The sequence below is a fragment of the Orcinus orca genome, chromosome 4 (genome assembly GCF_937001465.1).
Source record: "Orcinus orca chromosome 4, mOrcOrc1.1, whole genome shotgun sequence".
Lineage (NCBI taxonomy): Eukaryota > Metazoa > Chordata > Mammalia > Artiodactyla > Delphinidae > Orcinus > Orcinus orca.
In genome coordinates, this window is record NC_064562.1 from 18586090 (window position 1) to 18598967 (window position 12878).

At 44.5% G+C, this 12878-nt stretch overlaps 1 protein-coding gene across 3 annotated transcripts in view; it reads right to left on the reverse strand.

Moving 5' to 3' along the window:
• Positions 1 to 581: 581 nt before the first annotated feature.
• Positions 582 to 12878, reverse strand: part of TSPAN5 (tetraspanin 5) — a 173382-nt gene continuing 161085 nt past the window's right edge. For 2 of the 3 annotated variants that reach the window (XM_004276997.3, XM_033400379.2), the window contains 5 exons: positions 9848 to 10018; positions 7429 to 7554; positions 5362 to 5409; positions 5149 to 5265; positions 1409 to 2734 (listed from right to left, as the gene is read on the reverse strand). In XM_004276997.3, the coding sequence (XP_004277045.1) occupies positions 2669 to 2734; positions 5149 to 5265; positions 5362 to 5409; positions 7429 to 7554; positions 9848 to 10018 (528 nt within the window). In that variant the 3' untranslated portion in view covers positions 1409 to 2668. Of the gene's footprint in view, positions 2735 to 5148; positions 5266 to 5361; positions 5410 to 7428; positions 7555 to 9847; positions 10019 to 12878 lie in introns of all 3 variants that reach the window. The other variant, XM_033400380.2, reaches the window with a different exon arrangement.

The window sequence follows — 12878 nt, forward strand, 5'->3', positions numbered from 1 at the left end:
TCATAAAAGGCCTGTGAATATTATTAAGATTTACCTAGGTCCACGGGTCCTAAATCTCACTGTGCATAAAATTTTCACGGGAACTTCTTAAAAATACAGGCTCTGGCTCTCCCACTCCAGAATTGCTCGGGGCAAGGTCTGATCTGTATTCTACGCGGTGCCCAGGTGATTGTGACCAGCAGACAATGATTTCAGAGACAGAGGTTTTCCTCCATCCCCAGCTCTGCCCCCGTCTCTCATCAGTCCGTGTCCAGCAGCACAAAGGGACCTTCCCCTCCCCAGCCACAAAATGTCCCCTCTCCTTTTCCCCTCTGAGAGAACCTGATCAGAACGGTGCCTTTCCAAGTGTCCTTCCCAGACAAGGAGCAACGGCGTCACCTGGAAACGTGTCAGCAATGCACATTCCGTTCTCAAGCTCCACCCAAGACCTACTAAATTAGAAATTCTGGGGATGGGCAGACCCAGTAACCTGTGTTTTAACAAGCTTTCCAGGTGATTCCAATGCACACTTAAGTTTGATCACCACTGGATTGGAGAATTTCACAACTGCAAGAGAGAATGAAGACAGACATAACTCCATGTAAGGTAGAACCAAGTTTATTAATGACAACCTTTAATTACAACCACTCTCAAGTGTAAAAAATAAAGGGTGATTAATTAAAATTTAGAACTCACTTGGACTTGCTGTTTGGCCTTTCACTGGATGTGCCAAAGGGTGGGAAGCTCGCCTGATTCTTAATCAACTGGTCAGGTGGAGTTCACTGGAGAATGAGGTAACAAACAAGACAAGAGTGCCAACTGGAGAGCTCAAGTCTTCTCCATGTTGGAATGACAATACGGAATGGCAACAGTGGTGGGGGCAGAGATGAAACAAAATAATCTTACAGCCAGAATATGGAACGAACATCTCTAACTACACAGAGACACAGAAACACACACATGCAGAGTCATACACACCTTAACTCTGGAGCCTAGATTTTCAAAGAATTTTTGTCCTTTCTCTGAGCAGATGGACACATTCATCAGCCACAGCGATGCAACATGGGGCTGAAATGGAAAACCTTGCTAAGTTTCCACCAACTATGCTAGCTGGCTGCCCAGTTCTGTGTTGGTAAGTGTGTCATCACCGTAAAATACACCTGTGGTCTTCCCAGTGTTCCACAGACTAACATCTCCTCCCCAGGGGGTGCGACATCCTGGTGGACCTGGATGATTAAAATCTGGGGGCAAAACTCGTCCCTCCCACCTGGAATGGGGGCAGGTGGCAGTATCTGGAAGTGTTTCCCACCTTGTGTCACAGAACACTCGCCCCATCAATGCTCTCCCCTCCAAAGAGTTTGTGCTTTGTTACCATCCTGAAGGTGAGTCTGTACTAAGAAAAGAAGGAGCTCTGGCCATGCACGCTGGGTTTTTTTTTGTTTTTGTTTTCATTTGTTTTTAATAAAAACGAACTAAAACCAGAAGAAAGAAACCATCAGAAGCTTTGATTGTGTCCACATCATTTCAGAATTGGGTTTAATTCCCTTCAAAGAGAAAGACGGGGAGGCTGCAGAAGAGGCCAGGATGATCAACCGACACGGTTCAGAGAGTGTTGAGTCCACAGAAGCATCTGCGATGGCCCAGATGGATCCTTCGCAGACAGGGAGGACACATCTCTAAAGGCTGTGAACCCACGAAATCAACGCTGACCGAATAACGTTTTTAAAGGTTTGTAGAAAAGACGGCAGGTAAAGGAGTTGGTGGATTGATTCACAGGTCATGCAGGGAGATTATATAAAAAATTAATATTCGAGCTGAGTAAAAAAAAATCTTTAAAATTTAAGAAACTGTATCATAGCTTTCACTTTTGGAAGAAAACAAAAACAAAAAAACACCCACAACAAAACGAAACCCATAGTATTCCAGAGTTTCCAAAGAATCCAACGACTAATTTGGTAGGCTGCAGTATTTACTACCTCTTCATTAACCTCATTTTCTCCTTGGATTTCATTGATAAATAAAGCTCAGGCCTACTGAGAAAAGAGATCTGTCCTGCTAAAATTCAGCATCATGAAGTGTTCCAGAGCCCTGCTCAGCACACAAGGAATATCCAACTTCTCTTACGAGGAGAAACTTCAGGAGAGACCAGACGTGCCCACACAAGCTCCTTGTTGAAGGCGGTCACAAAATCTGAACCCAAAGGCAAGCTGTTTTCTTCTTGGGACCATGGTTGTAGCAGTTCCTTGAAATGAAACCACAGCCCTCCCAGGTAAGGGGCTGAGTTTTAGAAAAGACGCACTTCCTCAGGCCATGGCACAGGAGGCAGCCCTCCAACTACCGAAGCAGAGAACAAGCCTTTTCCACAAATTCAGTACATCTGGGTCCCCCACCCTCCCTTTTTTTCTCATTTGGTAAGTATCCAACCGTCCAGAAATTCATGGCTACAATAGAGATTCACGGCGCAACGACTTTCATACTGGTTAATTTTTTTTTTTTTTTAATTCTGTCAGTGAGCAGCATTTCCCAGTTCTACCCCCCAAAAAACTAAGTTCTGATGGCAGCTCCATCAGGTGGGATCGCAGGATGCCTCTGTGATTAGGGTCCGTGCAGCATGGGTATCAGTTGGGCGCACTGGAGGGTCAGGAAGGCGGGGTCTGTCCAGTGTCTGGAGGCAGCTGTTGCAGGCGCTCTACCAGCTAGCCCTGACAGCTTCAATATCACTCACCAGGTTCTGGGCCAGGCAGATCCCAAAAATCTGGGCAAGGAAGGAAAAGACAGTCAAACAGTAGAACTTTTAACTTTAGATTAGGCTTTTCTTTGGCTACTGAATTCCATTTTTTAAAAATCTTTGATTTTTAAAAATTGAGATAGAATTCACATCCCACAAAATTCATCCTTTTAAAGTGTATAATTTATAGCGATTTTCGGTATATTCGTGAGGATGTGCAACTATCACCGCTACCTAAATCCAGAACATGTTCGTTACCCCAAAAAGAAACTCTGTACCCATGAGCAGTCATCCAGACCCCACCCCCATCCCGACAGGTCTGGCAACCACGAAGCCACATTCTATCGCTACGGACTGGCCTATTCCGGACATTTAATAGAAACAGGATCATATAATATATGGCCTTTTGTGTTGGTCTGCTTTCACGTAGCAAAATGTTTTCAAGGTTCGTCCATGTTGCAATGGTAGTTCAGTCTCTTCGATGGCTGAATAACATTCCGTTATACGGATACACCACATTTTGTTCATCCATTCATCAGATGATGGACATTTAGATGGTTTTCATTTTTTGGCTATTGCAAATAATGCTGCTCTGAACATCTGTGTACTTTTTGGGTGAACATGTTTTCAGTACTTTTGGGCACATACCTAGGAGTAGAATTGCTGGGTCATATGGTCACTCTATTTAATTTTCTTATGAACTGACAAATTGTTTTCCAAAGAGACTGCATCATTTTCATTCCCTTCAACAATGTATGAGGGTTCCGATTTCTTCACCTCCTAACCAGCTCTTGTTATTGGTTTGTCTTTTTTATTATAGCCATCTTGATATGTTTGAAGTGGTATGTCATCGTGCTTTTGATTTGAATTTCCCTCACAGTTAACGATGTCATTACGAATAGCGAATGTGTATTTTCTTTGGAGAAATGTCTATTCAAATCCTTTGCCCACCTTTAAATTGGGTTTGTCCTCTTCTATTGTTGAGTTGTTCTTCATATGTTCTATATACAGGATCCTTAACAGATGTACTGATGTGCAAATATTTTCTCCCATTTTGTGGGTTGTCTTTTCACTTTCTTGATAGTATCATTTTCAGCACAGAAGTTTTTAATTTTGAAGAAGCCCAATTTGTCCACTCTTCCTTTGGTTGCTTGTGCTTTTGGTATCATATCTAAGGAAACACTGCCTAATTCAAGGTCACGAAGATGTACACCTATACTTTCTTCTAAAACTTTTATAGCTTCACCTTTTACATTTAGGTCTTTGATCTGTTTTGAGTTCATTTTTTATTTTTTGGCCAAACCATGAGGCTAGCAGGATCTTAGCGCCCCCCACCCCCAACCAGGGATCAAACCCAGGCCCCCTGCAGTGGAAGCACAGAGTCCTAATCACTGGACCGCCAGGGAATTTTGAGTTAATTTTTATATGTGATGTGAGTTAGGGGTCCAAATACAATCTTTTGCATATAGATAGCCAGTTGGTCCAGCACTGTTTGTTGAAAAGACTATTGTTTCTCCATTGAATGGTCTTGGTTTCCTGGTCAAAATATCAGCTGACCATAGATACAGAGGCTTTTTTGAACTTTCAGTTCCATTCCACTAATCTGTAGGTCCAACCTTATGCCAGTATACTCTATCTTGATCACGGTAGCTTTGTAGTAAGTTTTGAATTGGGAAGTGTGGATTCTCCAACTTTGTGCTTGTTAAAGTTTGTTTTGCTATTCTGGGTCCCTTGAATTTCCATATGAATGGTAGGATCAGCTTGTCCATTTCTGCAAAAAAGGCAGTTGTAATTTTGGTAGGGGTTGCACTGAATCTGTACATCAATTTCGGGAGTACTGTCACCTTAACAATATTAAGGCTTCCGATCCGTGAATGCGAATGGCTTTCCATTCATTTAGGTCTTCTTTAATTTCTTTCAACCATGGCGCCTCATTTGTGACCCTCTAAGTTAAAGGTATCACATCACCATAAGATGCAAAGCCTAGCTCTTGGGACTTCCCAGGAGGAAAAGTAGGTGCTCTATTCCCTCCCAGCACTTTGGCAAGGTGGCCCAGAGAGAGAAAGGAGCAGAGCGTATCTGTGAAACTCCAAAAAGCCTTAGCCTTCCACTGGGCAGGGCTCTACATCTGACCATTCCTGTCTGACCGGTTGTCACAATGCCACGTTACTGAGCCCATGGCAATGTTGGAATGCCAGCAGGCAAATACTGACCCAGTCAATTTCTCTTTCTTGAAAAGGAAAAAAAAAAAGGTTTCCTAAAGTCTTTCAGGACAGTAGCATCTAAAATCAGAGCTTCAATAAAATACAAACCAAATATAGTTGAGGTCTGTTCCCCAGCCCTCCAATGTGTCTTAAAAACTGTGAAATGATGGTGAAGCTTTGCTCCTGTCCTGGTGAGCGCTCTCCCAGGGCATCATTTCCCTGCGACATCCATCTTACCTGTAGCAATGCAATGCCTATGAAAATACCAGCCACAATGGTTAAGTTGTCCTGCAACCACTTCTCAAACTGGGGCACACAGCCTTTCGTGTAGATTACAATCTGCTGATCGACTTCCTTCAGAAGGGAAGAGGAGAGCACAGCATCACTAAGCAAGTTCAAAAGCTCCTCCAACACCCTTCGTGCTAAGCGACAAGATGAGTTTCCACTTACTGGTTTTTGCCTGGCATCATAGCCACACTGAGTGTTGATGACATCTTCCTGGTGGAGAAAAGAAACAGAAGAGTGAAATTCACTCTTGTCAGAGAGAAAGCCCACCTAGGGGTCAGCAGAAGACCCCTGTTAAGTGCTGGTCAGAAAATGTTTATTTGGGCACACAGACGTCCCAGGCACCATGTTAAACACCTTTACACATAATTCCATGGAATTATTATAACCATCCTCAGAAGTAGGTATTAAATATCCCTTCCTTTCCAAATGAGGAAAACTGAGACTCAGGAAATATCAGAAAGACTAGTAATTCCATTATGTGGAAGGCTCTAGATTCAAAGTTGATGATCTCAAGAAGCTTATGGGTTTAGGAAACTGGAGACATAAAAACCACAGTTAAAGGTTTCTTATAATTACTTTCATAATGACTATCTTCACTTATGATCTTTTGGGGGGAATTCTACTTTTGAATCTATATACTTGTATGTGATTTAAATGATTTTTCAATGAGAATGAATTATGTTGATAATTAAAAATGATACCCTGACCACACAGCACATGGACAGATGCCCTGAAATCTTACAGGCCTGATCAGAAACGTGGGTTCCGCTGCTCTAGGTTTGTTTATGTTTCCCCTCTGGAGGGTATGGGGTGGATTTTATTAGCTTAGCATTTATGGAATGAGATCTCTCTACCCAGAGGATCTGTCGTTGAAAGGGGGACACAACACCTGAGAATCTTCAGAATTCTTCTGATGGAACGGTAACTCAGGGCAGGGGCTGGAGATGGAGAGAGCAGGGCTTGCATCTACTGCCTGGGTGGGCGCCCTGGGCTCTGTGCTGGGCGCTCTCTTGCCTCCCAGCCTCCTCAGAGGAAAGGAGAAGTGAGCTAGTGGGAAAGGCTGGCGTTGCCGCTGAGGGCTCAGAGCAGGGCAGCGCAGTCCTCACCGACTCTGTCCCCTTCAGACCACCTCTGGTGGGCAGCCTACGAGAAGCTGTGCTTTGCTACCTCAGACCACTGTCCCCTCTTCTCTCTCTCTCTTTTTTTTTTAAATCGAAGTGTAGTAGATTTGCAATATTGTATTAGCTTCAGGGGTACAGCATAATGATTCAGTATCCTTACAGATGAACCACGCCCCCTTTTAAAGAGCCCCGCACCCCCCCTACCTTGCAGGGGAAAATCGGCCATGAACTCATCAGCGCCCACTCGGCTCTGCTCCTTGTGGGGAAGGGCGGGTCTGGGAGAGGACACCTGGGGACTGACCAGCCAGAGAGAGGCTGAAGAGGGCGGAAGGGCCAGGGGCACCTTCTCTCTCACATTCATTGTTCTAACCCTCAATTCTGGCTTTTAACTTACAGCAGGGGTGCTGCATTTTAAGCTGTTCTACCTACCAGGCACATGATTTGACTCAAAATACAATCAAACCTGTGGTAAAGAGGGTGGCTTGTGAACAGGTTTTATGTTTTTGTTTCCGTTTTTTTTAAAAAAAGAATGACTGTAGTCATTCTGGCCCAGAGTCTGGGCAGCTGCAGTCTTCCTGCAAGTGGTCTCGTCCTATCTTGTCTCAAACTCTTCTGCTATTCCTAGGATTCCTTCGGAGCTAAGTCAGCAAGAAAAGGGTTACTAACCCCAAGCAATGCAGAGAGCTTCCACACAAGCCCATCCTTCTCGCAAAGAAGGAATCACAGGCAACAGAGGCAGCTGCCTGAGTCTAAGCTCGGTTCCATCACTTGCCAGCAATGTGAGCTTGGGAAAGTGACTTAAACTCCACGGGCCTTGATTTCACCTGAAAAGGGAAGATAATGGTGGCATCTGCCAGCAGGGATGTTCCAAACTCAAGCCAACACACAAAAAGGCTTAGAATAGGAACCAGCACGTACTGCTAAATTAATGTCAGGGATGATTACTCCTACTGGGAAGATCTGAGCACTAACCCCCCTACAGGAGCTACAGTTAGGAATAAGAGGGTAGGTAAGAAGAGGTTTCCAGAAAAAACCCACTCTGCTCATCCCACACACGCTCTCGGTGTGACGCGCGGAGCAGGCCAACGGGTTGCTGGCAGCCACTTACTGCGGGGTCTTTAGTACAGCAGGAGAAGGGCACGCCGCATCGCTCTCGACTTGCATTGGAATCTGTGCAATTGAAGTAAATATTTAGGTTCCAATCATCAGCTCCAAAAGCCCCACAGCACTGCCACTAGAGCAAACAGGAGAGAATTAGAACATCTCGACTTGGAGGCGACCAGGTGCCTACACTTGCACCCGCCAGGACGACCCACACCCAGCTTCTGCCAGCTCTAACCTTCTCTGTATCTCAGAATTTATTTTTAAACCAATTGAACCTAAAGGGCTCCTGTAAAAGCTTCCAAGGTAAGGCTGAAGGTTTGTAAGGATGTGTTGGTGTGAGACTTAGAAAACAATTGATGAGACCCGTGGTGTTAGGTGGAAGACGGGCAGAGCCTGAGTTGTACAGCAGGGCCCACTTAGAGATAAGCAAGACAGAAAACAGCGGTAGTGTCTGAAGGAGGCAGCTGGGGTTGTGGGTAGATCTAGAGGCTTACTTTTTTGAAAATTTCCATCTCTAAATTTTCTAATTTGAAAATTTTCCATCTCTGAACGTTTTTTTTAAAAAATCCATTTTATTGAGGTGTAATTGACATACAATAAACTGCACATATTTAAAGTATACAATTGTATAAGTTTTGACACACTTATACATCATAAAACCATCACCACAAGCAAGACAGTGAACGTACTCGTTACCTTCCCCCAAGTTTTAGAGGCTTACTTTTCATTCTATATCTGTTTCTACTCTGAATTTTTATAAAAAAAGAGCGTGTATTTACATTTTCAACCTGAAAAAAATTCAATCATCTAATTAAAATATAATCCAACAAGATGTTCAATTCAGTGGGTCTTAAATGAGGCCTGATTCAAGGGCTGCTCCACCATAAGCCCCTTTGACACTCCCCATGCTGGACTAGCCCTGCTTCTCCAAGTTAAAGAAACATCAAGCCTTGACCATTTGAAGGGTTTCAAGACCAATAGCTACTTCCAAGTATTAAAGGCCATGAGAGAAAAGTGAAATCACATGAAATAACAGAATCTCCATATAAGGCAGACAGCATCTCAAGAGAACGTGTATCTGCACAGTCTTCCGACTCATCGAGTCCTCCGAGCGCTTGGGCTGTGCATCTCCAGTTTGCCTACAACGCTCCATCAGATTGGTCACGCAAACTAGTCAGCAATAATACTTGGCAAGGTATGAGCCTGCATCCATTATGACCCAACAAAACCGTGAAGCCTGCTGAGGAGATGAAACAGGGCTTAATTTCACACCCGAGGGACAGCAGGCTCCAGGACAGTCGTTGCTGTCACCGAACAAAGGCAACACAATTCAGCTCACTTCCGAGCACCTAAGGAGGGCAGGGGGCCTCCCTCACAGCAAGTGCCGATGCAGCCCTCTCCTCCCTTTATCAAAGGGACCCCAGCTCACTCTGGAAAACTGTCCAACCAAGAGACAGCCACTGGTCCGCTGAGTTTCTGCGTGCCCTCCAGTTCTGCCATATACGTGAACGTCACGGACACGGCTCTCCAGGTCTGCTCACCTTATCCAGGTTTCTCAGTGCGTGCAAATAAAGGCCTGTCAGTGTGTAGGACGATAACACCTGAAGCCTGATATAAAACCATTGTACGTCTTATGAGAGTGGCATGATATCCCCGTGAGTTAAGTAGTTGCTACTATTATTCCCATTTTACTCTTGGGGAAATAGCTCAAGGTCCTATTAGCCCAAGGTCACTCAGCTAATCAGATTCTGGCACTAGCTGTGTCTTCCGAACCCTTGTTTATACCATTCTGCGTTGTGAGTGGAACAGGGCATCCGCTACTTCGTTCGCATCGCAGGGGCTGTCACGTCGTAATGTTGAGAAACCTGAGTGGGATGGCTCTACTCCACAGGTTCTTCACTTGTGAGAAGCCACCAAGGCTTGACTTTCAGTTTTAGCTGCGGGCGCTATAATAATATTTGGATAGGCACAATTCTAGGAACTTTGTGGATAAACATTCTATCGACTAAGTATATCATTATGAGCTATGAAGTGTGGAGAATGATCAAAAAGGGGGCCAAGGATAGGAAAGAACCCACATCTAACACCAAAGAACAGGGTTAAACCTACAGCAAAACAATCGTCTTCAAATGTCCATAGGAATGGGCACCTTTGACTCTAACCTTTTTGCCTAAGAGTTTTCTTCCTTGTTCTTAGTAGAAATTGAGGTAAGTGAAAATAAGACATTTCCCACTAGGGTACATATCGTGTACGCCCTAGAACAAGTCAGAAAATAATAAATACACAAGCAAACAGACAAAAACCCATGCAGAAAAGTCAGAGGTAGGTTCCAGCTGGCAGGTGCAGAAGCCAGGAGGAGCTTTCATTGGGGTCATCCTTCCGAGAAGGCTTTTAACTTGAAAATAAACCAAATTTAAACTTACATATTCCTGGGTGAAGTCTATGAGGTTTTGCAAATCAATGTCATCCCTGTACGCTCTGATGTTGTTGTTTATAAAGAAATACAGCTGGTCTTTGATCCAGTCTTTGAAAACGAATGCCAGAACCCCGGCAGTGAGCTCCAGGAAGAAAATGATTCCCAGGAAGACAGAAAACTAAAACAAAAGGCACACACACAGACAACAGTTATAAGGGCGATTTGATCCTGTACAGTCAAATGCTTCCTTCTAAAAAGCTGTATAATACCATTGGGTTGTTACCCACGGCCAAAGCAGATAACCTTCAGTTTCTTAAGATTCATTAATAGAATATTACACTCCAAGAAAGGATTTTTAAAAATCACTTCATAATCACATTTTAGGGGCTCTGGTGTTCCATTTGGTAATTAACCAACAAAGCCCGTAAGCAGACGTGGATACTAGGAATTCCTCATTAGACCCACATTAAGGCCTAATGAATTTCTCCTGATGAATGCATTCGTCAGACGCCTGAACAACGACCTGCTCCTACCTCTAGTAAGCTTTTGGAACGCTGAAAGATAAATTAGCCCAGTATTTTAAGATCGCCTGTCATTTGTTACTGTGGCCTTGATTCTGTATGCAATACAGTCCTTTTCCGGATTCAGATACCGTGTTAACTCCCCTTTGCACCTGCGACACGGGGCAAAACAGCAGATGGGTTCATTTTAGGTGAAGAGGTCAAAGAGGAACTGGGTGGGAAGGAGGGGGCAGCTGTGACATGAAAATAATTTCCCATGATGCAAACAAAATGAAACCACTGGGCTGAGGGCTTTCTTGGGACAGCAAGCTGTGCTGGCTTTCCTTTGTGAAGCACCAGGCCCAGAATACTTTAAATAGCATCAACGCGCAGCCAGAGGAAGACTTCGGGCTGACGCAGACAACAGGAATTTAAAAGGAAGGCCGGAGACCATGGGTTGCAAGGTAAATTGCCCATAAATCTGCAGAAATTTCCCTTTCATCTAGAAGACCCAGAAGTGTCTCATCTTAGTCATATCAACGTCCCGCTCACGCCCATGGTTCTTTCCACTTCCTCCCACCCCCATGTTCTCACCCTTTTCAAACTATTTTGCTCAAGCCATTTACAAGAAATGAGGCTGTGAAGGACCAGAGGGTAAACGGCAGGCAAACTTCTGTGGACAAGGGCAGGAAGGGTGGCACTGGGGCCACCTGCTGAGCCGAGCTCCTGAGGGCTCCTGCCACCCAGGGAGAGGCTGGGGAGGTAGAGGGGCTACGGTCTGCGGTGCCTACATTCAGCGAGCAGACAGCATGCAGCCAACCAAGAGGAAAATATATTGGCGACGGGTGCAAAGGAAGCTACAGCTACTTACGAAAATAAAAGACAAAAATGGTTTATGCACTCAGCAAACACCTACTGAATGGCCCACAAGAGATCAGGCTCGGGCCTAGGTGGGCTTTGCAGAGGCAAGGATAAGTAGGACCACAGCTCTGCCTCCAAAGAGCCCACAGTCTTATGTGAGGGTAGGAAAGGACTGGGGGGTCAGGTCTTTCCACGTTAGATGTCAGTACATCTGGCAGTGTTTATCCAGGGTGCCAAGTGCCATTCTGGGAGGATGGCCATGAGGGAAGGGGTGGAAGGAAGAAAGAAATGCCTGCCAAAGTCTAGGACCCCAAGGTCTAGGTCCCAATTCCAGACGCTCCAGCTCAGCCCCTCAGGTTCCACAGAGCTCCTGGTCATCTGTCCTTGATGAGTTCACTTTAGAAATAGAATCTAAACAGTTCTTAACAATCATCAGTAGTACCCATAATTTCAAAGTGAGCTTTCCTCAATCTAGAAAAAAGGAAAGAAGAAAAATCCTATCACTTTCACACAATGCCTACCCCCCCGCATAAAACGACTCCCTCCTTTATCCGGTACTACTCTACACATGTAAATACGACAGTTATCACACTGTAGAAATGAGAGAATCATAGCTAGTTCACAGGCGCGCACATGCAAAGTAGCAAAACACAGGTCAGGCAAAGGTTTTAATTAGATTTTTGTTCTCACCTCTATCAAGGTGAGGCCCAGTCACCCTGGTAAGTTTTCTCATAATGTTACATAATACATGTATCAGAAATTGAGTCCAAATTAAATTCTTATCAAATATTTGGCAGAAATCAGCATCCTTCGGGTCCTATGAGCTAATTTCCCCCGTTTCTGAAGGTGCAGAGACTGACTCCCAGGCTTCATCCAAGGGCCTCAGTCAGTCAGGAAGCTCCCGGATTTCCCCCCAGCAGTTCTCTTAGCCTTATGACATCAGATGTTTGAAGCTGTTTGGAGCCATGTTGACATTACTTCCTACTTCCTTCATAGCTCCTGCTTCAAAGCATATTCTAGGCCAGTTTTGACTGTACTAAATGGAGAGAGAGGGCATTTAAAATATTCTCCAAGACTTAAAAAAGCCAAGAAACAACACAGTTCTCTTCATTTCCAATGTGGGACTTCATAAATTAAGATGCCAATCTAGAGAAATGTATGTATTTCTGCCTGTTCAGTTAACTCTGGTATCTTCAACTACAAAAATCATCAACTATATTAAACAGGCTACCCTTATAAACGAAACTATATGCAATTAAGTCACATTAAAGGGGAGCAAGGAGACTAACGCTGATAAAATAGTGGCCAGTAGGAAGTATGATCTGTGGCCCAATGAGGCTACAGAAACGCTGAGTGAGGTGAGCTCAAGCATTTGGAAGTATCTCACACCAAGACGACTGGCAGGTTGGTAGGTCACAATCAGGGACAAAGCTCTCCTGAGGGCTCCAGAGATCAAGACTAGGTGAGGAATGAAGTAATTGTGTGTGTGTGTGTGTGTGTGTGTGTGTGTGTGTGTGTGTGTGTGTGTGTGTGTGTGTGTGTGTGTGTGTGTGTGTGTGTGTGTGTGTGTGTGTGTGTGTGTGTGTGTGTGTGTGTGTGTGTGTGTGTGTGTGTGTGTGTGTGTGTGTGTGTAAGACAAATGGAGTCTTGGAAAACTATTCCCAACACAGACCTATG